Source organism: Aristolochia californica, unplaced genomic scaffold (genome assembly GCF_029961685.1).
Source record: "Aristolochia californica isolate CCGP_79_NKW_82.1479 unplaced genomic scaffold, dmAriCali1.0.hap1 SCAF_12, whole genome shotgun sequence".
NCBI classification, from domain to species: Eukaryota; Viridiplantae; Streptophyta; class Magnoliopsida; order Piperales; family Aristolochiaceae; genus Aristolochia; species Aristolochia californica.
The window spans coordinates 31008865-31033927 of record NW_027181793.1 but is presented as its reverse complement, the minus strand read 5'-3'; the positions used below and the strand labels follow the sequence as shown (position 1 = coordinate 31033927).

The 25063-nt window shown below is 40.6% G+C and overlaps 3 protein-coding genes and 1 non-coding gene across 4 annotated transcripts; 1 reads left to right on the top strand and 3 right to left on the bottom strand.

The window, feature by feature from the left end:
- Nucleotides 1-197: 197 nt before the first annotated feature.
- On the bottom strand, nucleotides 198-563 carry LOC137946883 (uncharacterized). The gene has a single exon (XM_068793169.1). The coding sequence runs from the start codon at nucleotides 561-563 to the stop codon at nucleotides 198-200; it is 366 nt and encodes a 121-aa protein (XP_068649270.1).
- A 3658-nt stretch (nucleotides 564-4221) lies between these two features.
- Nucleotides 4222-8380, bottom strand: LOC137945681 (LRR receptor-like serine/threonine-protein kinase RGI5). The gene is made up of 2 exons (XM_068791657.1): nucleotides 4954-8380; nucleotides 4222-4818 (listed from the first exon to the last, which is right to left on the bottom strand). Exons 1-2 carry the CDS (start codon nucleotides 7829-7831, stop codon nucleotides 4439-4441), a joined length of 3258 nt encoding a protein of 1085 aa, XP_068647758.1. The 5' UTR covers nucleotides 7832-8380; the 3' UTR covers nucleotides 4222-4438.
- Nucleotides 8381-9952: 1572 nt separating this feature from the next.
- TRNAD-GUC (transfer RNA aspartic acid (anticodon GUC)) lies at nucleotides 9953-10024 on the top strand. Its single transcript has one exon. It is a non-coding gene; the product is annotated as a tRNA-Asp (tRNA).
- A 418-nt stretch (nucleotides 10025-10442) lies between these two features.
- Nucleotides 10443-18722, bottom strand: LOC137946184 (protein PIGMENT DEFECTIVE 338, chloroplastic-like). The gene is made up of 8 exons (XM_068792395.1): nucleotides 17806-18722; nucleotides 16943-17017; nucleotides 16748-16819; nucleotides 16481-16561; nucleotides 13952-14049; nucleotides 12501-12626; nucleotides 10946-10994; nucleotides 10443-10828 (listed from the first exon to the last, which is right to left on the bottom strand). The coding sequence occupies exons 1-8, from the start codon at nucleotides 18667-18669 to the stop codon at nucleotides 10646-10648; spliced, it is 1548 nt and encodes a 515-aa protein (XP_068648496.1). The 5' UTR covers nucleotides 18670-18722; the 3' UTR covers nucleotides 10443-10645.
- Between the last annotated feature and the right edge of the window lie 6341 nt (nucleotides 18723-25063).

Here is a 25063-nt window from a genome sequence, read left to right as displayed (position 1 = left end):
GCTCGAAATCCAGAAATACCGAATCAAACCGAGCCGGCCCTAGAGACGAGTCGACTCTTCTCCCCCTTCTTTCTACTAAGTGGGGTGGGAGAGACCTTTTTTAAAAATATATTAAACATAAATTAAATCATACATTACATATATTTGAACTCTATATGTATTTAAACCACAAATTCTGAATTGCAATTTTTTTTTTTTCACTTGATGGAGTGTGCAGGAATGATATTTCCATCAGAATCATAAGAAATGATGCCAGAAAAGTCAGGAAGCTGGCATTTTTCTCCCATCAGGATCTTCTTTTGCCAAACACAAATTGCTCCTGCTTCTCCTCCCATAAACCCTTCTTCAAACCCACCCGGTTGAACCCTTGTGGTGGTGAGGAACCTGGAATCCAAGTCAAGTTGCATAACAGGATCAGAGCTGTGCCGGGACCGGGGCCATTTCTTACGACGGGAAGCACACATAATGAAGGCAACTACACAGAGAAGAAATGACATGGCTCCTATGCGGCCTGCTCGAGCTGGGCTTATGAGATCATGTGGAAGAGGCATCAAGCGGGCCATTTCAGGTTTTTCAGAGCTTCTAGGAGAAAGAAAGTCGATCGATTCTGCAAGTCTAATTCTGGTTTCCAAGATTTTCCGTCTTCCTCTCCCAATTTATAAGGTTAGGTCGGTGGTGCAGGTTGTGTAGAGGATTAGTTGTGTTCGACCAGTATTATCTTGGAGGCAGGTTGACCCCAGTGGTTTTGGTGATTCAAGAAAGGTGTTAATGGATGTTATACCTAACGTCTTTCAGACTACAGACTTCAGCCTGAAATCGTTTATGAGAAGATTAAACGACTATATATAATACGAAATCAGAATCCAAGAAGACGGATTTATCCGTTTCAACTAACCGGGCGGAGATCGGTCGTCTCTGCCTCTCACCGTTTCTCCTCTCAACTCTCAATAATGCCTCCCACTCGACCTTACTTGCTCTGCAAATTGTTCTCCACTACCATTTTCGACAACCTTTGAAACCCTCATCGTCCTTTCTTTTGGAAAACACTGTTCTTCGGCAAAAACGGTCCATTTCAGGACTTCTTTCACTCGCGAATCCTAACCTATCTTCCATATTCATTTCGAAAATTCGTCCGTTTCTGTTCCCTGGCCGCTCGAGTCCCTTGGGCCGATTCAGGGATCATGAGACTGTTAAGCATGTTAGTTATGTGTCTGACGCAGGTTCTGATCACAGCAAAGAAATAGATGTTACTAACTATTGCGCCAAAAGACCGGTTTTTAGCGAAGGCGCAGCATGCATATTAAAGACAAGTCATTCTAACACTCCCCCGCCGCACGGGAACACTCGTGTATAAATATAAATGTACAATCCCACCTAAACGGGGACGGCCAAAGACAAAGTCCCGCCTATGAGGGGACGAAACAAAGACAAAGTCCCACCTATGCGGGGACGAAACAAACGGGGAGAGCGGGACTCGAACTCGAGACCACCTGCTCTGATACATGTTACTAACCATTGCGCCAAAAGACCGGTCTTTTAGCGAAGGCGCAACATGCATATTAAAGACAAGTCATTCCAACAATAGATGAAATCAATCTGAAATTTGCAAAAGCTCGCGAGGAGATAGAGATAGCGTTGGAGTCAAAAGAGTGTTTATTTTAACGAAGAGGCGAATTGCACTCGAGATGTGGTGAAAACTGTTTTGGATATGTTTGACGGCCTTTTGGCTAGACTTCCGGAAGACGAGAAAGCGGAGAGATCGATGGGCCTTAAAATTGAGCAATTGGATGATTGAAGGAAGTTCTGGTTTTTTAGTTTTACCTTTTTTTCCTTTTTCTCTAGTTCTTAGCGAAATTTCTTGGATCTTGCCCATTAAAGGAGATGAATAGATATTGTAACACTCTTTTGGCCAAGATGAATTCCAAGTTCATTATTTGCATTGTTTACAAGTCTTATTTGAAAACCCTTTCGAATATCAAATGCCTTCAACTCAACTGCTAAAAGATCCTGCTGCTGAATCCTCTTCACTTTGACTGCTTTATTTCTTTGTCGTCTTACCTCACCTTTGCTTGTATTTGTACTTCCCACCGCCAAAATCTGCAATTTTGAGTATAAAATATGGTAATTTTGCAATGCAATTAAATTAGCATTAAGGGTTATCCGTCACAGCTGGATATGTCTTATAGATTGTCTAATTTCTTGCGAGAAAGCCAAAAAACATATGATTGGTCTAAATTTTGGGATCTAGCCTGATGATCATCAAACAGTTCAATCATTCAGAAGAAGCCAGTAGGACTGGAGTGCTGGTTTTCTCATGGAGGGAAATTTACAGAAGAAGCCAGTTGGACTGGAGTACTGGTTTTCTCATGCAGGGAAATTTACAGTGGTGTGGTTTCTGGACAAGAATGGCAGTCATTAATTTTACTTACATGCTGAATCTGACTCAGGTATTTGTGTTAAGGCACAGATGTTGTGTAACCTTCTCATTTCATTGTAGATGCACAAGGAAGATTAAACAGCTAAGCATGTAAAATTATTTGATTTCGGATCCAATTTCTCAAGTGTGAGTCGTTTTCCTTCCTCTTCTGTTTTCTTCATCCCTGTTTTGGTTTCTTGAATGAAGATTGTCCACTAATGCAACAACTTGTGTCTAAGGTCGTGAGCATCACATGCATGACAGAGCCAGAATGCCTGATCAGCATTACCATTTTTAACTTTTTTTCCTTTTTGTTTGTCTATGAACAACCAGACAGCTTATCCCATCAGAAGCTACAGATATGAATGAAATGGGTTCATTCAGATTTTGCGTTTGATGTTCTTTAAGAAGTGGGTGACTTGTTCTATCATCATAAACACTTCTGTTGTGACTGGCGTATGAAGGCTACCTGCTGCTGTTGTGGCCGTAACTTTAACCAAAATGGCTGTAGACAGGATCAAGGTTTCACTCATACATTGAATCTGAGAATCTTCGTGGTCCCTTAACACGCTACCACTACTCCCAGAAAGGTGCGTCCCTCTCATGGCTTACTCTTTGTATCTCAACCTTATCTTAAATTATTGAAGCTCAAGGTTCTGTGAGTGGAGTATCACTGGAGTATCACAAGAACTGGGGCCTCGGGAAATACCTGTCAACAAGACTGTAAACAGGTGTATTTGACATACAACCTCGTAAGCAGTTTTATTTTTTGTAAAAAGAATATAATAACTGAAAAGATTGACAGGAATTACTGCAAATACTGTTCAAAAAGAACCGAGGAAAAGTGTGTGGAAGAGACGAATTATGTGCGGATAACTTTGAAGAGATACACAGAAAGTGGCCGAAGCCCCTCGAGTGGAACGGACAAACTGTTCTCTTCACAAAGGACCATTCAGGCCGACAAGCAGGTATGCCACCCTATACTCAAATATGTTTTGATGTCCGAGATATTTCTTTGTTGATAAGGGACAAGGATTGGGCCTATGGAAGCCGAAGCCGAGCAGCTTGTTAGAAACAACTCAGAGAAGGACAGGATTAGAAGCTATAGATCTCAAACGTGATCAAGGTCTTCTGTATAGTTGCTTTCTTTCGCAATTATTTGCTCTGTCAGATATGCAGATAACAAAACAGATGAATCTGTGGCGTATGGAATTTTCTCTGAGACAGGACATATGGGCGACATTTATAGCGGGCCAAAGCGGGATCACTTCAGGGAGCGCAGGAAGTAACATTTCATGTGGAGTTTCTTGCATCTCTTTCCTAGGGAAAAGAACAGGACGAGATCCTCTCCGCTATTGGAAGCGGAACAGTTCACGGGGCCGAAAGCAGGTGCTCCGCTCTGAGAACGACGTGCCCTCTGTCATGCATGTGGAGAACGGGAGGAAGACATGGGGCAGCTACCCTCTTGTCCCCCCATCACTGAAAAGATTGGTCCCTTGTAACAGAAATGGATTTTTTATTTCTCTTCGTTCATTTGTAATCCTTTCCTTTGTGATCAGGAACCCGGAGGATTCTCCATTATTTAAGAACAAAACATCAGACTTTTACATTCGTCTGAAATTAATGTGGGGTTTATGACTTTTATCCATTGTCCCTGAAAGTACCTCCAATCAGTTCTGAGTATCCTTTATTTGTTATTCCTTCGTGTGGATTGTTGTTTTATTCATTACTATGCTTCAGACTAGCTCTGATGCTTTAACATGAAAAATATTCTAAGGTTAAATGCTTCTCTGCCATAAATCAAATTCCAATCTCAGAGACAACTGAAAAGATTAAACAATAAAAAAGACAGGAATCCGTGGAGCAGCCCACATTGCCTAAACTGTACAGTAGACCCCAACACCAGCTAACACCCAGAAAACCCTCCCTAAGTTCCCCCCAGTTCCCACTATTAGGCTATCATTTCTTTTTTAGGATGGAAGGAAAATATTGAATATCTACTAGAAATCAGAAAAGAGTAAATCAAGTTTGATTTGCAGGTTTTATGAGAGGTTGGGAAGTCTTCCCCCATTCTTCCGGTGAGCTCTTTACTTCCATTAATAATGCCACCACCTCTTTCATGGTGGGTCTCTCTGTTGGGGATGAATTGACACAGAACATTGCAATGCCAAGAGTCTGAAGCATCTCTTGCACCATCTGGTCTGGCAATCCTTGAAGCTTTGTGTCCAACACGTTAACGGCAGGTTCAAAACTTCCCATCTTCTTCCTCACCCACTCGACTATGTGGAGTCCATCACCAACCTGTGATTCAACAGCACTGCGGCCACTAAGGATCTCTAGCAGAACCACGCCATAGCTGTATACATCACTCTTCTCTGTTATGTTCATTGTGTACCCGTACTCTGCCAACAAATTTTTTTTTAAGTAATGAGAATGCCAGCCTAAAACCTGCTATAATTCACTAGTAACACTCAGAAAAAAATGACCGAGACTGTAAAACATGAACAAGAAGATAAAAAGATTGATAAAAGACTTGCCTGGTGCAATATAGCCATATGAGCCCGCAACTCTGGACATAGCATGATGGAGATTTGGCGAATTCATCAACTTTGCCAACCCAAAATCTGCCAGATAAGCCTCATATCTTGAGTCCAACAGTATGTTATTACACTTGACATCTCTATGCAGAATTGCTGGTACACAATCATGATGGAGATAAGCTAGGCCTTGAGCACTACCAACAGCAATCTTGTATCTAGTTTCCCAATCTAAGTTCCTATTTTCTTGCAACAGCTGCTGCAGATTACCATTAGAGATGTAATTGTACAGAAGCAGCTTCACACACTTATTGGAACAGTACCCCAAAAGCCTCACAATGTTCCTATGTCGAATGTGCCCAAGAATCTGAATTTCAGAAGCAAATGCATCCACAGGTTCTTCTTCCTTCTTCGTCTTCCATAGTTTTTTCACTGCTATTATCTCTCCATTAGGCATCTCAGCCTTATAGACAATCCCTGAACATCCTTTGCCTATGACATTTTCATCTTTCAAGCAATCCAAGATACTGTCTATGTTGAAGTTGAGTTTTTGAAATGGAATGAAAGTCCAAGGATAAGAGAAATCATCAATTCCAGAAGAGGTAGATGAAGAATCAGATGATTTCTCAAAGAAAGGCCTTCTGTTTCTGTTCAACCAAATCCAAGCAGCACAAGCTAGCATAGTCATTGCACCCACTATGACACATATCAAAACAACCATTTTAACTGACCTAAGCCCAGTTCTGTGTATTAAAGCTGAAGAACAGGTTGATCCATCAAAAGATTGGCAGAGTTTTGGGTTCTCAAGGTATGAAGTTTCTGGTAGGGTTTTAAAAAAAGGAGTCACAGGTATTGGACCTGAAAAATTATTGAATGAAATATTCAGCGAAGCTAGACTGGTTAAAAGACCCAAAACTCTAATCCCACCATACAAGTGATTATGTGAAACGTCCAATGACTGCAACTGTGTCAAACCTGATACAGCCTCGGGAATTTCACCAGTGAACCCATTTGAACTCAAATCCAGACTAATTGCCAGACTTGTTATTGAACCAATCTCTGGAGGAATAGGCCCCGAGAAGCTATTGTAGCTCAAATCAAGCAACGTCAGTCTCTGCAAGTACTTTATAGTCTTTGGCAGCGGCCCACTCAGAAGATTGTTATTGAGAATGAGTTTGTTCAAGTAACTAAAATTGCCAAAACTCGAAGGAATTTCACCAGCGAAGCTGTTGTGGCTTAGATCAAGCTGCTCTAGGTTGACCAGTTCACCAAGCTGAGGTGGGATTTCTCCAGTAAGGTGATTGTTGTGTACGTCCAATAATTCCAGGACTGAAATGTTGGCTATCTCAGCGGGAAGAGAGTCGGAGAAATGGTTCGTGTACAAATCCAAGAACACAAGATTTTGCAACCGACCAATCTCTTTAGGAATCTGACCCGACAGCTGATTTTCTCCAAGTCTTAATCTTACCAGAGACTGGCAATTAGAAACATTTCTAGGTAACTCACCAGATAGAGAATTTCCCAAAAGCAAAAGTTTGCTCAACTTCGTAAGTCCAAAAATCTCTTCTGGGATAGACCCAGTAAGCTTGTTTTTGGAAAGATCAAGAGCATATAACTCGCTGCAATTTCCAAAGGTGGTAGGTATGGTTCCAGATATGGAATTACCCCAAAGAAAGAAGCTCTGCAAGAATTTCAAATTACCAATCTGCCAAGGAATGGACCCAGATAATAGATTCTTATCTAACTGAAGAGCAGTTAAACTTGTGCAATTGCTCAACTGCCAAGGAATCGTACCAGTGATCGAGTTATCCTCGAGATGGAGCTGTTCCAGCACATCTAACCTCCCTAGCTCGTGTGGAATTTCGCCTGTAATCTTATTTGCAGAGACATCAAAAATGACCAAAGAAGAACAGTTCGAAAGTTCAGGTGGGATGGTTCCGGTGATTGAATTACCCCAAAGAAACAAGCCTGTCAGCTTCTGCAACTTGCCCAATTCGGCTGGGATTGAACCCGTGATCTTGTTCATATGCAAGTACAAGTTTCGCAACTCGAAACAGGAACCTAGCTCTGGCGGAATCGAGCCAGAGATGTCGGTGTCGTAGAGAGCCAGCGTTTGGAGATTGAACAGATTGCCAAATGTGGGTGGAATTGCACCAGAGAGGGCAGTTGCTGCGGCGCCAAAAGTTGTGAGATTGGTGAGCAGGCCAAGTTGGGGTGGAATTTCGCCAGTTATGTAAGGATTTCCGCCAATACGAAGCTGTTGGAGTGAGAATAAAGAACCGAAGTGCGAGGGGATTGAATCATTAAAGAGATTGTCTTGGAGGCAGAGGACTTGAAGTGAGGATAGGTTAGCCAGCTGTGGGGGGATCTGGCCGGAGAGTCGGTTGGAGTTAAAAAGTAAAAACTGGAGCGAAGAGAGAGCACCGAGTTGTGGAGGAATAGAACCCGTGAGACCATTAGAGGAGAGGTCGAGGAGGCGAAGATGGGAGAGTTGGCCCAGTGACGGTGGTATTGAGCCGGAGATATTAGCAGACGAGAGGTTAAGGAGCTGCAGTGCGGTGAGAGAAGAGAGGCTCGGAGGAAGAGAAGTGAGGTTAAGGAATGTGTTCGGGAGCGAGAGAGAGATTACTCTGTTCTGGGGAGAGCACGTCACTCCCTGCCACTGGCACGGCGTGGAATGCGAAGGGTCCCAAGAGGGGAGCGGAGAGGAAGGCAAGGAGACGTCGGCTTCGGTGAGAAGAGAGAGAAGGGCCCGACCATCTGGCGAAAGGCAAGAGACCAAAGTAGTCGAAGAAGACGGCAACAAAACAAAATAGAAGAAGAAGACTGACAGTAGAGAAGTACTGGGTTTGATGATACAGCAATGGGGTTTCTTCATTTGGATTCTCCGTCTCGCCCACTCTCTATACTCTGGTTCTAAGACAGAAGAAACACTTTTAGAAGGAAGAGTTCTGCCGACGGAAAGAAGATGGATGCGAGTTAGGAGTCAAAGAGACAAGGTCCATGTGAGAAGGATGGTCGAGAGTGATGCTTAAAGTACACACTAGAGCATGAATGCATGCACATGAGGAACAAAGGATACTGATCATGGAGATACTCAAGACTGTAAGGGCGTGCGTCTCCTCTGCAACTGAGTGGTGGACTAGTGGTGGCGCTACAGCTACAGACACCGCCACCGTTGCTCTGGTGGTGGGAAGCGTTATATATCTTCAAATTGAAAGCTCAAATGGCGCGAGGTGTTTTGTTGGCAAAGAGCTATCTCCGAAGATGAGGGAGGGCTTATTAGTTTATAGGAAGCGTGCTGTAAAGAGAAGGAAATGATGGAGGAGGAGAGGGAAAGTGCATTGACCAAGAAGAAGAGGTTAGCACTCAGCAGAGGGAGTGAGAAGCAGAAAATGCTTGGACTTCACACCCACATTCACCAAAAGAGAACAGAACAGCCTTCGAAGAAATGGCGCTGCTCATCTTTTACCGTGACGCTGTAGGTTTTAGGCTCTCCAGGACCGTGCTCTCCGATTGTCTAAATTTACCCTTTAATTTAAACTCCAACCTGGACCCGCCCGGGTCTCTTGATAGCTCAACCCAACAAGTTAAAATAAAACTTTCAAACCATTTTGGGCTATTATGCGAAATATCATTTTTTAGGTTAAAAACTCAGTTTAAATATTTGAAAAATATATTTTTTTATTTTTTTATTATTAGTCAAAAACAACTTCAAAATCCGACCATCGACTCGAACCGGACCTCTTGAAAAAAACAAGTCGACCCATAGGAATACGATGGTTCAGACTTGAGACCCGGTTACAAGTAGAAGGGCCTTTCGGTCCGAAGAAGGGGAAAGCGAGTGAGAATCCGGGGAGAAGTGGGTGGGGGGGATTCCGGCGGGAAACAAGAGAGGTGGAGCCTTGGGAAGTGGAGATTTGATGATATGATATATGGGAGTCTATTTCTTATGGGAGTGAGGCAGCGTCGGAGGTTGTGAAAGTAAAAAAAAGGCTTGGAGTGAGCAACCACTTCAATGTTTTCCCCTGTTGAAATCCAGAGTTCTGCTTCTTTTAAAATTTGCATTCCGCCATGACAACAGAGGCCGGGTTTTGGGAAAAAAAATATTTCGGGGGGGGCGGAGCGGAGGGAAAAAGGCTTTTCCAAGCTAGTTTATTGGTCACCTTCTCCTTGTTTAATTAAGCTCAGGCGAGTGTTTCTCGAGGAAGAAATCGTGGGATTGTTTCGGGGACCGGACTCTTTAACAATTTTTACTCCCGGGAGGCTCGAGTCACGATTAGGGTTTCTGATTCTCCCTGGTTAGGGTTTTCAGTTTTGTTTGGGGACGGTGGTACGATTTTTCTGTATGTCCTAATAAATAAATAAATTATTAATTTATGTCTCAGTACTCAGAATTCGGATAGGGTGTGAGTCTTCTTGGGAGGGGTGGGAGGGACCAAATTGGGCCCATAGGCAGGGGCCCATTTTAAGTTTTACGACTCAGCTTTGTGGGCTCCACTTTTCGATGTGACACATGAGTTTGGGAGACTTAGAGCACCGTGCGAAACTTTTTATTATTACGTATAATTATTTATATAATCGCACAGAAATCAGAGTCGATTAAAATAATAATAACACCTAGAGACATCACGTGAGGGGCCTTTGACTAGTAACCCGCGAGAATATGCTTCGTCTTTGCTTCAATTTCTCGCACGACTTTAGACGCTTTATTATCGTCTACTCACCCAAGTCTCTTACGCATTGACTTCTCACGAGAATAAAAGATAATGAACGAGATGATATAATGTTGACTGCATAATATTTTTTTGACTTCGGCGTGGACTGTAAACCGAGTCGCTAGTTAGATCGGGTAGGTCAATGAGCGAGTCGACTCGTTGAGGTTGGCTCCCTATTCGAGTAAGGATTATTTAAATCGAAACGATAAGAACAGATTTGTCCCACACTCTGGAAGTCTTCGTATTGTCATAAATTAAGTGAATAAAAAACTATCAACCGAGTCGTTGTAGTATAGTGGTGAGTATTCCCGCCTGTCACGCGGGTGACCCGGGTTCGATCCCCGGCAACGGCGTTTTCTTTTATTTTTTCCAAAGATGGAGATGTTGCTCTGGCTGAAAGTCTTTCACCTCGTTTATCTTTTTACTGAGAGCCGCAAGCCTACGGCTACCACTACTAGTCCAAGACTATCGATCACTTTTGATGGAGCAGAAGATATATATTCATTTTCATGTTGAGATCACTGAGATCGTATCCAGAGATTTTAAAATTAAGATCAGTTGGTTGTTTGTTTATAGAAGCATTGTGCTTCTAACGATTCTGCACTTGAATGTAAGATTTTAAATTATCTACCATCTTACCAAATGTAAGCTCTGAAAGGGATTTAGAGTTGATGCTTGTTCCAAGTGAAGATGAAAAACTTCTCATAGTTGTCGTTTTACTGTATTAGATTAACTTGGTCTGCAAACAGAGGTGACACCAGTACGGGCGAATAGAACAACAAATTGTATATTTGCTAGAGAACAAAATTGTAATTTACAGCAGATCTAAATAGTATATAAACCCACTACTGAAATAAAAACACAGGTGACTGCTTCAATCAGGCGGTGTCAAGAAGTGGCCTATACTACCAGTATGAAGCTGGGATCAGCACAGGAACGGTTACAGAGTCGCTGGATAACTCACGGTAAACACCCTAATCGGCCTTGGGTTCCTTCTCTCTTTGAAAGGTGAACCAGCTCCAGTTTGCATACAGTTTAGCTTCATCATCGAATGGAAGCACTTGGGGAGAAATCGGATCTGATTTTCGAGTTACTAGCCAAGTGGGTAGTTTTTCCCTGTACTTTTGGGCCATTTTTTCTGCCTCAGAAAACACTTTCTGAAAATAAAAATAAATGCAAAAATTAGTCCACTGAAGAAATCAATATTCCTAATGGGAACAGGGGTCTAGGCAAGAAAATGGTAAACATTAAACATGAGTGCAAGATTTATTCACCTCTTTGTTTGATATAAGCATGCCTGGCTCACTCTCCAGATCTGCAATGCTGAACACCACAAAAGCTATCAGAGCCAACACATGTACAATGACAGATTTTGTTTTTTTTACTATCAGACATTTATTTTAAACTATGACCTATTTGTCAAACATTATCACGTGGTACAATAAAAAATAAAAAAAGAAGACAGTTTGGGTATAGCCAGCAAAAGAACTTGCAATAACTGGTAGGCAAGAAAGAAAGAAATTATAAACTTGTTGATGTAAATGACAAGCATTTTGCAAAATATTTTCTTTGATAGTCTTTTAACCAATTTTCTTTAAATAGTTTAATTATTCTCGTTAATTTAAGATTACGAAACTAAGTTTTCCAGTTTCTCAAATTACAAATTCAATCAACTAAGTAAAATCATACCCAAATTAGAGGGCATGTTGTTATTAGTCCCTTGCAGCCAGTATACTTGTTTGTTGAAAATTATTTTAGAATGTGTGAACAAATTCATGATCATCCTGTGGAGTTGTCATTAGCTCCTTAAACTGAGTGTAATCTCTCTTTCCAACTGACTTTCACTGTAAGGTCTTTTCTTTGACTTTGTGTTTGTTGTTTTAGAAGGTTCACACAAGTTCATGATTATCTTGTAGGTTGTGACTACCTAATTTATCTGGAGCATTTTACTTGAAAGTGGTTTTGGACTAGGTTAGCTTTTTCCTTGTTTGGCATTTGTCGTTAAAACCTGTTAGTGGGAATCCCACAAATTAATGTAAGTGACATATGCAAAGGGTTATTATTAAATCATATCGTGAAACAGTTTCAGTGAAGCAATGCAGCAAGCTTAAGCAGCACCAGTGTCCTAGTTGCAAACCTTCTTTCTTCTTAAATTTTCTTCAGTGTTTAGTGATACATTTTGTTAGTTTACTTTTTTTGGAAAGGAAAATGATAGGTTTTCTTAGTCTTTGCTGCTGCTTGCTCAACTTATTAGCACCACAAGCAATTGCAAGAGAAGAACAAGAAAAAAAAATGACAAGAAGAAGAAGAATAAAAGAAGAAAATTTTGAAGTAATAGAAGAGCGGCGGGTCAAGAGTTGTATAAATAAGCACCAAAAAAAAGAAAAGGAAGAAAGAAAAATGAAAACTGCAGTAAGGAAGATAAGCAAATAGTGGCAATGTTATCCTTTCATTTCCTTCCATGGATTCAACCACAGGCTTGATTACTAGACAAACCTAGAGAAAAAAATAATGAGTATATTAAATAAAATAGATTTCTCTACACAACTATTTGGTGACAACAATTACGTATGATTTTTAGAGAGAAAATGGGTGTGTTTATGTGAGTGAGCATGTGCCTGAGAGAGAGAGAAAAAATTTCAAGTTACTTGCTCTATTCTCATGCTGAGGCATCTGATACGTGTATGATAAAAAATAAATATATCAATAAATCAATAAGACCACACGAGGGGATGCAACATTAGAAATAACACAGCAAGGAAATGTAGTTGCTTCATTGTACAAAAGAGTGAATTTAAACAAGAATCACTGTATCCATAACATGCTTACCTCAAAGATATCTTGTCAGGAAACATCGACTTCACCACAAGAACTTTCACCCTCTCATCCACGGACAATAATTCACTTACAGATTTAAATTGGCCACGAGTTATATTAGATATATGCAACAATCCACTGCAAATTACCAAACAGATATTAGATCATCAAACCAACAGCATTCATAGCACCAAAGAAAATTTGAGCAGCATGGAAGTACTACAATTGCACGACGATTGTAGATGTTCCCAAGATATTATATTAGTAAACAGGTGGAAGACTACCCAAATCTAGCACTAAAGAAATCTGTTCTCTCTCATGCCTAACACGTAAAGTACAACAGTACATTCTCTTCTATGGTGCACATTATGCAAAATATAAACACCATGCATGAATAAGCAGTACAGATTACTTTCAAGTTTCATGGTTCTTTAGGAAAAACATGCTGCCAATGCATAAAACATATAAGCATTTCAGTCTGCAGATAAAAATCTACATGGAAACATTTCTATGAAAATTGTTCAACTAATCAACATATGGAATGGCACAAACAGCTAAAAATGATAGTAGAGCCTTTGGTTTTTTTTTACCCCAAATAAGCTTTCACGTGCATTGCTCAATCTTATCCATTATTTACTCGTATTTTCTCTTACCAAAAAAAGTAAATCATCATCTGGCTCATTCCAAGGGATTAGCTGCATCTCATGGATTTTGCCCAGCCTCATTCCCAGGGATTAGCTGCAAGTCAAGGTTTAGGCCAGTATAGATTCAGTCCAGGTCACGCATGATCATTTTCCTTTCATTAATAGGATGCAAAAGAGGGAGAAATGGTTCTGATCACTGATGAGAAAATGCCTGCCCGATGTTCATTCTTCTTCTTTGTAGCCTACTGCACTTTTAAACCCAAACTAATATTCATCATCTACTTTATTTCAACCTATCAGCTGTTTTGAGTAATCTTTGCATTTTTAATTGCTTTCATCGTGTTCACTTAAAAAATTTGGGAATAGTGCTCTCTTAATGTGCTCACTCATTGCATAAGGTTGTCATATCTCAGCCATGTCAACCAATTCTGCTTGCCTTTTAGTTCTACATACCCAAATGTAGACTTTCTGTCTGGTTAGTAACTTGGATGATGCATTTATCCATCACCTTTCACATTATTATCACTTTTGTGCCCATTCTTCCACACAGAAATTAGAGAAAACACAATCATGCAAATTTCTCAAGACAGCGACCTCCTCAAATGACTCTTGAAACTTATTGTGATTGCTGTTGGACAAAATCTTATTGAGTATTTCAGTCACCTTACGTGCTATTAATTGAGCTACGGAGCCAGTATGTCCAACCAAAGATGCTTTGGATCCTTACTCCTAATAGCAGACAAACATCAAGTAGGAGATTTACATACCTAGTAAATCAAAGGTTAGCATCCTTGATAACCTCAATCTTAGTCAACTCACCTTCTGTTAGTCTCTCCTATCCTCACTTGTGCTCCATACGGAAAAATTTTGCGAATGGTTCCATCTAGCAGAGTTCCTTCTCGCAAATGCAACATATCCTGCAAAGTTGAGCACAACAAATAAACATACAAGGGATTGCAACATGTCCTATCACACCAAACTCCAATGATGAGTTTGAGAACCTTAAAAGCTCTTATTTGGTGGAATAAGTTCCCAATGACAAAAACCGTTGGATAGTTATCTCACAAAAATCAAATATAGGCTACTCAAATCCAACATTTTTAATAGTTACAGCACGTACAGGCATCTTAGAAACATTGCAGGAGTCAAGACTCCACCTGTATAACTAATGATCCTTTGGAGTTCGAAGATTCAACTTTGTGATACATTCGTAGTGCATGTATTTGAATCTGATATATCGCTGACAGATTGAAATTTTATTGTTTTTGAAAAATATAAAACACTAAATGAGAAAGGAAGAAATACAGACTTAGCTACAAACGAGAGACAAAAGAAAAACAACAAGACACAAGGCTGATTGTGCTTACTTCCCAACCTTAGTGAATATCTTACATTCAACAACAAATAGGCTCCACATAAACACAACTAGACTAATCAACAAAAACCATAATGCCCATTAAAAGTTTCATATTTGATATGGCTTGGGATTTGAGATCCTATTGGATTTTTTGTTTTCTTTTTAGATAAAGATAAAATTTCCAATTCCATTTGTTGAGTGGAGAAAAATTCCACATTGAAAAATGAGAAAAAAAGTTAATTGGTTATAAGATTGAGCAACAAGTGTCCTAAGTGGCTAATTATTTTGGGATGGAAGCGGATTCAACCCAACACCCAACAATGGCATCAGAGCATATTCTGTTAGTTGACTTAGTCTACCCACAAATTATGCTTTTCTAATCCACCATAGGTCTATTGTTTAGTTTAGTTACTTTTCTTTTATTACAATGTCTCTTTATTTTCATTAGTTCCTTGTCCCTACATTGACTCCCCATCAAACCTCTCTAAGGGTTTACCTCGTCGTCTCTAAGGAATTCCTCATCTTCCATATTAGTTTTATCCATGTTAAGTCTTTATATCCTTTTTATCCCTAGTTTGAGGAGAAAAAGTACAAGAAGAAGTACAAGAAAGAGGTATTTTATTCCACATATTGTGATATTTTTTGTGTAACCAAAATATCCAAGAAAAGGAGAGAACGGAAGATGAAGAATTTCAATTTATTAAGAATTCTTTTAACCAATGAAAATTGAAGTCTCACAAAAGTGTTTCAGTTTAGAGGACTTTTAGTTATTTAGTCTTCTATTTATGTACAAATGTTTATTTTCTAAGACTTATCTTTATTAATTAAAGTTTGGGTGTAAATGGGACTTGGGTAGTTTAATTTCATTATGATTCCATGTATTTCATCTATTATAAATAAAGGCCTAGTGTACTTAAATAAAAACAAGTCAATGAATTATTTATCTTTTTCAGAAATTTAACACCATTTTTTAGTGAAACATACTTGGAGATGATTCTTACATCCCAAGGCCAATAACCTCAATCAAACATTTTCTCCAAACTCAATATAATCATTAATCTAGACAACAGAACAAAGATATTTCAAAAGGCTAAAAGTGCATTATAGCTTAAAACAGGTGAAGAAGAAAATCATGCAGTAAAGCATTCTTATTAGTCACTAATGAGTTGATTAGGAAAACTCTAATGACCCATAAAAACAGCACGTTCCTGGAAAAAACTCAAGTCATCTTCTTCAACCAAATCCTCCGTCACAAACTTTGTGAGTGGAAGGGTGGTTGTGCCACCCCAGATGCCAGTGTTCTTGTGCCAACTGCAACAGCAGCAGCAAGCCCTTCTGCATGGGTGGGTCTGATGAAGACAGTGCATACCAGGAGAGCAAGGAAGCAGATGGAGACAAATGAAGTCTTACCCACTGGAATGGATGGATGGTTCTCTTTTTTAAGTTTTAAGGTAAGATCAAATTGTTGTAGCTTGTACCAGATTAGCCTGTTAGATTTATATGTTAGGTATAAGCCTCCTTAGGGACAGTCATTTCGGATGGATGTGGGTCAGCCTACCATATACAGCAGGTATGCTGGTTCCTTCTGTAGTCAGTCTCCACCCAAAATGACACATGTGTTAGGAGCCAGAGAGAGTGTTAAGAATAGTCCTATATTAGATTAGATTGAACAACAACCTAATATAAGTACTTGGGTTGGGCTTCTCCACTTTAATATTGAGATCTTGAGTTGGCTTTTGTCCAAAACCACAGCCAAAACATAGCAGTGAGAAACCTGCTTCACCCTGCTTACTGTTCTAAAGTTGTCAGTAAAACTATAAAAGAAGCTACGATTCCACAGCCTTTAGCAGCTCTTAAGCTTCATGCAAATCAGTAACGTCAACATCAACAGACAGCACTTGTTGAACTCGTGACCAACTTCCATGATAAAAGTAAGTGGTGAAATTAAAAATACACATTTTTCAGATGTAATATCAATTTGAGCAACTGACCCATGCTTCTCTCTCACTAATTATCAAGTCATTCTTAGCTTCGTCAATTCTGTTAATGAGAACAAACATCTTGCGGCCAACCTGCATCAGAATGAATGACTCCAATGAGATTCAACGTTACTGAACAGAACAAACTCTTTTGAGACACATTTTATATTATCAAAGTAAGATAACAGAAGGTTTGCATAAGTCCAAGTAAAACAATTCAAAAAGTTGGTGTTGTGAAACTGAAAAAATAAAATAAACTCTCCAAAAAAATATGGTTACATTTTCTTTTAAAGCTGCAAAGCTATAGACTCTTTTCACCAATTCAGCTTTAGGGAGAAATGCTCGCAAACCCTGCAAAATACTACTTTTAAATGTGCAATCAACTATAACAAAAGAAATAAAAACTGTAACAACTCATATTCATTTTAGAAAGAAGAATTATAGCAATTGTAGCAGACCGCAAACCTGACATACCTCTATTCGTGTAAGAAGACCACCAGTATTCCACTCAGATATTTTGACCTCAATAGGCTCATTGAATTGTTTTATCTACAGCCATAAAATACTAATTCAGAAACTCACTGCATGTATTAAGTTATAAAATAGAGAAGCACATGGACAAAAAAATATCATTTTGATTCAAGCTGCATATTAATTCACCAGCATTCCTCTGAGACTTATACAGGAATAACATCAAACAGCAACCCTGACTAAAGAGACGGATACAGGATACTTTTTTCCCATGCCGAGATTTCTTCTTTTTGACCAATTATCAAAACTTTTAACATATTAAAACTGAAATGCAACTGCTTATACAGTAGAGTTCACGAAGAAAAGGATAAAATTTTCACTGAAGGATTAGCATAAGCAATGAAAAATACAAAATGTTATTGAGGATGATTCTCTCCACCTCAGTCTCTCTCCTTCCAACTTAAACCCACACTTCAGAATCCAAGATTAATACATGAGTAGTAACTCGTTTGGAAACCTCAACTCTTTGCTTCTCTCCTCCTTTGTTGCATTCTACAAGTAGCAGATATTTATCTTTTGGAGGGATTGTTTCAGAACTGCCGCTCCACAGAAAGGGCTTTCACCCAAGAAGAGGCTAAATCCAAGCAATGAAGGAGCAATACGCTGTCCTGACTTCATGTAATTAGAAATCGATTATGTATAACAGCAAATCGTAATGGTTATATATAGGAAAAAAATATATACATAGGCAGAAGTAGCTTTGGCGTTCGGATTGTAACAGGTTTATATGAACATTAAAATGGAGAGCAAATTAAAGTGGAAGTATGGCCCATGGCAAAGTTATTTAATGCAGACGAGAAGAGAACCTGCCTCACTCGATGCCAGGCAACTCTCCGGAATAATCTTCTTGTCGACAGCAAAGGTCTTCCACTCAACGTTCTTCCCAGGACCTCCGAAAAAACAACAGTACCCACCTCAACAACTGGCCTTCCCGGCATCAATTCTCTGTTAAAAGCCTCCTCGTCCTTAACAATCCCAATCTTCCCTGGCGCCATAAACTCCTCGGCATCCTTTGCCAAATCGCATTGAAGGTACGGAAGCTCCTCGCCATACAGAGGAAGTACTTCTTTTGTGAGCATTGAACCTAATAAGTCGGCTCCAACATTAACATCAAGCTTGTTCTCATTACCTGACACGACAACCCCAACTACAAAATCACCGGGTTTAGGATCATAGTATTCCACCTTCACTTTTTTTACTGTTTTCGGCTCTTTTTCTTTTTTCTCGTCACTAACCTCTAATTCCTTGTCATCTTGAGCTTCTAATGAATCTTTAGCTTTGAAAAACTTCAAAAATGGAGCTAAGACCTCATCTATTTGTGCCTTCTGAGAATCCGTGACCTCTACTTCTATAGTAGAACCAGGAGATGGAGGTACCACTGGTGATGGTTTTCCAAGCAATTCGAGCTCAACTTCGTCGTTGGGCTTTGCTGAGAGACAGAGCCGAAAATTTCCTTGGCGAATGTAATCGATGGGGGCACAAAATAAAACGTGGCTTTTACCTCGGACTGATGAGAGGCCTACGATCCTCTTGCTAGTGGTTTGAGCAGGACAAGAGAGGAAGCTTTTACGGGTGTACGAAGCTGAGATATTCGAAGAAAAGCCACAAAGGACTTGCGACGATTGACAGAAGTTAGAGGAGAAGGTAGAAGAATGAAGCACCGCGGCCATCCTTACTGAGAGCACCTCATCCAGGAGCGAATCTAAGAAAGGGAAGATGACTCTAGGACTGTGGTATTGGAACAACTAAATCTCAACAAACGGATAAAGCTAACAAATAGACGAGGATGACGATTATGGAAGATAATCCAATATATAACCAAATCTGTTCAAATTTAAATATTTTTCAAATATTTGTAACAGATGTATCTTATCTACAAAACTCCTATAAATACAAGTGCTTGTAGTCCTCCAGAATCAAGGAAGGAAAACATTGTTTCTATCTATCTTGTTTTACTTTTACATGGTATCAGAGCTTCCAAAGACATACGTCGCTCATCCATGGCTTCCAACGTGTCCTCTACAAGCCAACCTTCTTCCAACAGTTCTTCTTTGTCTACAGCCAGCTCCATTCTCCCCACCCAACTCCATCATATCATTACAATCAAACTCACCAAAGACAACTATCTTCTTTGGCGAGCCCAATTCATTCCATACCTCCGTGGTCAAAATCTCTTTGGTTATCTCGATGGTTCCATTCTTTGCCCACCTCTCACAATTCCTTCATCTTCCAATAGCTCCATACACATCCCCAATCTTGCATATATTCACTGGTCACAACAAGATCAAACCATTCTAAGTGTTCTCCTCTCTTCCCTCACCGAATCTCTTCTCACCCAAGTTATTGGTCTTACAACTTCTAGAGAAGTCTGGTTTGCATTAGAAAAATCATTTTCTTCCACTTCCTCTGCCAGAATCCTCAGTATTCGATTCCAATTATCTACTCTTAAAAAGGCCTCCCTCTCAATCACCGATTACTTCACCAAAGTAAAACAACTTTCAGATACTCTCTCCGCTATTAGTCATCCCCTCAGCCCCTCAGAAATCACCTCCTATCTTCTTGCTGGTCTTCCTTCCTCATATGACCCCCTTGTTACCTCTATAACCACCAGATTAGATCCAATCTCTATTGATGACCTATATGGTTACCTGCTCACTTATGAAAATCGCCTTGAGCACCAAAATCACTCCAATGACTTCACCTTACCCTCGGCCAATATTGCCACCTCCTACCATGGTCGAGGTCATCGTGGTTCACCTTCAAATAGAGGTGCTCCTCACTCTGGAAATCGGTTCAGAGGTAGGGGGCGTGGTTTCCAAAATACCTCACCTCACCATGTGTCAAATTCAAACAGACCTCAATGCCAAATCTGCTCCAAAATTGGCCATACAGCTACTACTTGTTGGTATAGGTTCGACCAACAATTCCAACCTCCCTCCACACCAAATCCTCAAGCAAACATAGCTCAATCACACCCACCTCCTATTCCAACTCCTGCACTAAAATATGATCCAAACTGGTACCCTGACACTGGTGCAACAAATCACATTACCTCCAATCTCCACAACCTTTCCCTCAATGCAGATCCCTACCCTGGATCGGATCAAATTCAAGTGGGCAATGGTCAAGGTTTGAAAATTCTTCACACTGGCTCTTCTCTTCTTCATTCAGCTTCAAAATCTTTCGTTCTCAACAAAATCTTGCATGCTCCTGAAATCAAAAAGAACTTATTATCAGTTTCTCAATTCACAAATGATAATAATGTTTATTTTGAATTTCACCCGTCCTTTTTCTGTGTCAAGGATCCATCCTCGGGAGCTATCCTCTTTCAAGGACCGAGTAAGAATGGTCTTTATCCGCTGCATCCTCTCTCATCTCCCTCCACCAGTCCAGCTTCTTACATTGGCGAAAGAGTCTCGGTTTCACAATGGCATGCACGCCTCGGTCACCCTGCTTTACGGACAGTGAAAGCAATCCTTTCCAAGCATCATCTCGCAGTCACCAGTAATAAAAGTTTTTCAGTTTGTCATGCTTGTCAATTAGGGAAAAGTCATAAATTACCATTTCATTTATCCCCATCTATTTCCTCTACTCCTTTTGAGTTACTATTTATGGATGTATGGGGGCCCTCACCCACCGAGTCTTTTCATGGAAATTTCTATTACTTAAGCATCATTGATGATTTTTCTAAATTCATTTGGCTTTTTCCTATCATTGCAAAATCAAAAGTTGCACATACCTTCATCACTTTCCAACTTCAAATTGAACGCTACTTTGACTGTAAAATCAAAAGCGTGCAAACTGATTTTGGAGGTGAATTTCAGGCTTTAAAATCACATTTTCTCACCTCTGGCATCATTCATCGTCTATCATGTCCCCACACTCACGAACAGAATGGTACTGTTGAACGTCGTCATCGTCACATCGTTGAAACGGGTCTCACTCTCCTGGCCTCTGCGTCTGTTCCCCACCAATATTGGGACGATGCTTTCACCACTGCCGCCTACCTCATAAATCGCCTCCCCTCTCCCGTCATTCAACACAAAACTGCACTTGAACGCCTCTTCAACCAACCTCCCGATTATACATTCCTCCGTACCTTCGGGTGTGCCTGTTGGCCCTATCTTCGCCCATATAACTCACACAAAATGTCTTACCGCTCCGACCTCTGTGTCTTCCTTGGTTACAGCCCCAATCATCGAGGATATCGGTGCCTGCAACAATCAACAGGCCGAATATTTATCTCCAGGCACGTAATCTTCGATGAATCCCGTTTCCCGTTTCAGCAACCAGATTCTTCCTCTCCTGCATCCCAGACCCCTCTCCCATCACTACCCTCATCTCTCTCTCTTTCAGAATCTAACTCGTCACAAACACACCCCCCATTGCAAAATCCCCTTCTGTCGCAAAATCTTCTTCAGTCAACGACAAATCCCCTTCCGTCGCAACCTCCCCTTCCATTGACGGCAAATCCCCTTCCGTCGCAACCTCCCCTTCCGTTAACGGAAAATCCCCTTCCGTCGCAACCTCCTCTTCCGGCGCACAACAACCTCTCATCGCAAAATACCCTTCCGTCGCAGAATGAATTTCCGTTGCAAAATCCAAACCCGACGCACATTCCGAACCCGTCGCCACATAACCCTCCGTCGCAACCAGACCTACCGTCCCGCCCAAAATCTCAACCCGAACCCCATGTTGAAAATCAAAACTCCCATCCCATGATCACACGATCCAAAAATAATATACACAAACCCAAAAGTCTCCCCCCAGATATGACTCCCCCTCCACGGGCCTTAATCACTGAAACCCAGGAAATTGAACCTACTTCATTCTCTACTGCCTCGAAAAATCCACATTGGAGACAGGCCATGATTGAAGAATTTCAGGCCCTCATCGATAATGGCACATGGGCTCTAGTTCCTCCACAACCCAACATTAACCTCGTGGGCTGCAAGTGGGTTTACCGAATCAAGAAACGGGCTGATGGGTCCATCGATCGCTACAAAGCCCGCCTCGTTGCAAAAGGCTTTCATCAATTGCCAGGTATTGACTATGATGCTACCTTTAGTCCAGTGGTCAAGGCCACAACCATTCGCACTGTTATCTCTTTTGCAGTATCACACAGTTGGCCTATACGACAACTAGATGTCAAAAATGCCTTTTTACATGGAAATCTACAAGAAACGGTTTACATGACCCAACCTCCTGGTTTCTCAGATCCATCATGTCCTGAGTTTGTGTGTCATCTCCAAAAATCTCTTTATGGGCTCAAACAAGCACCCCGTGCTTGGTTCTCACGACTCAGCAATAAACTAGTAGAAATGGGTTTTACTGGTTCCAAGGCCGATACTTCCTTATTCATTTTCAGGTCAACACATACTGTTATTTTCTTACTCATATACGTTGATGACATTATCATCACTGGGCCTCACCAATCTTTTTTACACTCAATCATCACCAATCTTCAGCAAGATTTCGCCCTAAAAGATCTTGGGCCGCTTCACTATTTTTTGGGTATTGAGGCACTACATGATGATTGTGGACTTTTTCTCTCACAACAGAAATATATTTTTGACCTGCTCAAGAAAACCAATATGCTACAAGCTAAGCCAGTTAACTCCCCCATGTCCACAACAGCCAACTTATCAATATTCAAAGGTGATTGTTTCAGTGATCCTACTTTTTATCGCAGCACAGTTGGCTCTCTCCAGTATCTCTCTTTTACAAGACCCGACCTCGCCTTTGCAGTCAGCAAAGTATGCCAGTTCATGCAACGTCCAACTACAGAGCACTGGACCGCAGTCAAACGCATTCTTCGATATCTTAAGCAAACTATTCACCATGGCATTCTCATCCGCCGTAACTCATCCACAGAAATACATGCTTTCTCTGATGCCGACTGGGCCGGTTGTCCCGACGACAGACGATCTGTAAATGGTTATTGTGTATATCTTGGTTCTAATTTAATATCATGGAGCTCCCGCAAACAACCAACGGTTTCACGATCCAGTACCGAAGCAGAATATCGTGCCATTGCTAATACCACTGCAGAAGTTATGTGGCTCCGCTCTCTTCTCATTGAACTCGGCATCTCAAGTCAACGTACAACTACACTCTGGTGCGATAATATAGGGGCCACATATCTCACGGCTAACCCTCTCTATCACTCACGCACAAAGCACATCGAACTAGACATTCACTTTGTGCGCGATCAGGTTGCCCAACGTCAACTACAGGTTCGGTTCATCTCCAGCGCAGATCAACTAGCTGACTCATTCACAAAAGCGCTTCCCACTGCACGTTTCTGCCAACTTCGAGCCAATCACAATGTACACGAGCTCCCATTGCGATTGAGGGGGCGTATTGGAACAACTGAATCTCAACAAACAGATAAAGCTAAACAAATAGATGAGGATGACGATTATGGAAGATAATCCAAGATATAACCAAATCTGTTCAAATTTAAATATTTTTCAAATATTTGTAACAGATGTATCTTATCTACAAAACTCCTATAAATACAAGTGCTTGTAGTCCTCCAGAATTAAGGAAGGAAAACATTGTTTCTATCTATCTTGTTTTACTTTTACATGTGGTTTCTTCTGATACGCACGAAACGCCCACTGCAGAGACGCTTCGCATTACCCCACTGAAATCCGCTAGAATCGCTGGAGAAAGGAGTGCCAAACTGCCCAAGTCGCAGGTTGCTCTGAAGGGGCACCAGGGCGGGGGGGTTAACGTCCAAAACTGTAGTAAATTACTAAAGCTTGCTATTCTACAGCAGATAGAGTATGGAAGTGATCCATGGCCCTCCCTTGTCCACGCACAGAGGGAGAAACTCCCTGGTTAGGGAGGCGGATTGTGATCATTTATTCTAATTAGCCTTCAAATTTAAGTAGTTCATTAATCAACGTTTTGAATCATTTATTTTATAAATTAAAAGGGTTGATTGATAAGATTCAGGGATTTTCAGATTAATTTTTTTTCTTCCAAGACCAGAGAACATATTTTGGGTTGAAGGACAGGAGACCCTCTTCCCAATTTTAGCTGAAATTAGGAACCCGAAGAAAAGAAAAGAAAGGAAAAGAAAGTGACCAAGGTCGAAAGATGGCTCAGCCCAGAATTTGTGATTTCACTGTATCAGTAGCCCCATTAGGCCCATAGTTTTGATGCGGTATTTTGATTGTGTTGGCGGGAACCCTTGTGAAGTCGACATTTTGACACAAGGAGAAGATGCGATTCGGTGCACTCTGCGCTTATACCCATTTGAGCGCTTCTCGTCTGATCGGAGCTTTTCTGTTTGTAGAAAACAAGAACGGGACGGAGGAAGAAAGCATCGAGTCTCTCGTTCCCGCATTTCCTCTGGGCTGAGTAATGGAAATCGTAAATCCGCAGCGCTTTTCCTCATCACTCTGTCCACTCAACTCTTTCTCCAATTCCTTGCCAAAAAATCCGCTGAGACGACGGTCAAGAAGATGAGGAAGACCATAAAACTGGAGCAGACGCCCTCCTCCCCATCCTTCGATGGCGCAGACGGCTGATAAGCGTTTCCCAGCAGATAGTAGTTAGAATCGTTTTCAACCCCATATTGTATTCTATTTTTAGGTGGAATTATTTTGACTAACTACTTATTGCTTAACCTTATAACATAATCATTTTACTAATACTTCTTAATATGGGACTTTTTCCCACTTAAAAAGCTCCTCAACACTCCTGCTTAAACTTGAATTTATAACTTTAGTTTACAAAGAAAAATATTTTTTATCTTTAATCTTCTTTGATATGATATTGTCCACTTTGGGTTTAAGTCCTCGTGGATTTACTTTTGAGTTTTACCCCCAAAAAGCCTTATACCAATAGAAGTAGTGTCCACACTTAAATATCCATGATCTTCCCTATTTCTATTCAATGTGGGACTTTAGTTGTATACCCAACAATCTTCTCCTCGAACAAAGCACCATTGAGCATCCCCTCAAACAATAAATATGAGAAAGAAAATTACTCATAACTTTAACAAAAGTCTATATACAAGTCAAAATGGTCATAGAGTTCAAAGGCAAAAAA

What these genes read in the sequence shown, in the direction of transcription:
- LOC137946184 (XM_068792395.1), bottom strand. Translation starts at nt 18,669, where the DNA reads ATGGCCGCGGTGCTTCATTCTTCTACCTTCTCCTCTAACTTCTGTCAA. An exon ending in GTCTTCTTACACGAATAGAG is followed by an intron (nt 16,820 to 16,942) that starts GTATGTCAGGTT and finishes AGTATTTTGCAG; the next exon opens with GGTTTGCGAGCATTTCTCCC. An exon ending in TTGCAGCTTTAAAAGAAAAT is followed by an intron (nt 16,562 to 16,747) that starts GTAACCATATTT and finishes ATTCTGATGCAG; the next exon opens with GTTGGCCGCAAGATGTTTGT.
- LOC137946883 (XM_068793169.1), bottom strand. Translation starts at nt 563, where the DNA reads ATGGCCCGCTTGATGCCTCTTCCACATGATCTCATAAGCCCAGCTCGA.
- LOC137945681 (XM_068791657.1), bottom strand. Translation starts at nt 7,831, where the DNA reads ATGAAGAAACCCCATTGCTGTATCATCAAACCCAGTACTTCTCTACTG. An exon ending in ATATGGCTATATTGCACCAG is followed by an intron (nt 4,819 to 4,953) that starts GCAAGTCTTTTA and finishes ATTTGTTGGCAG; the next exon opens with AGTACGGGTACACAATGAAC.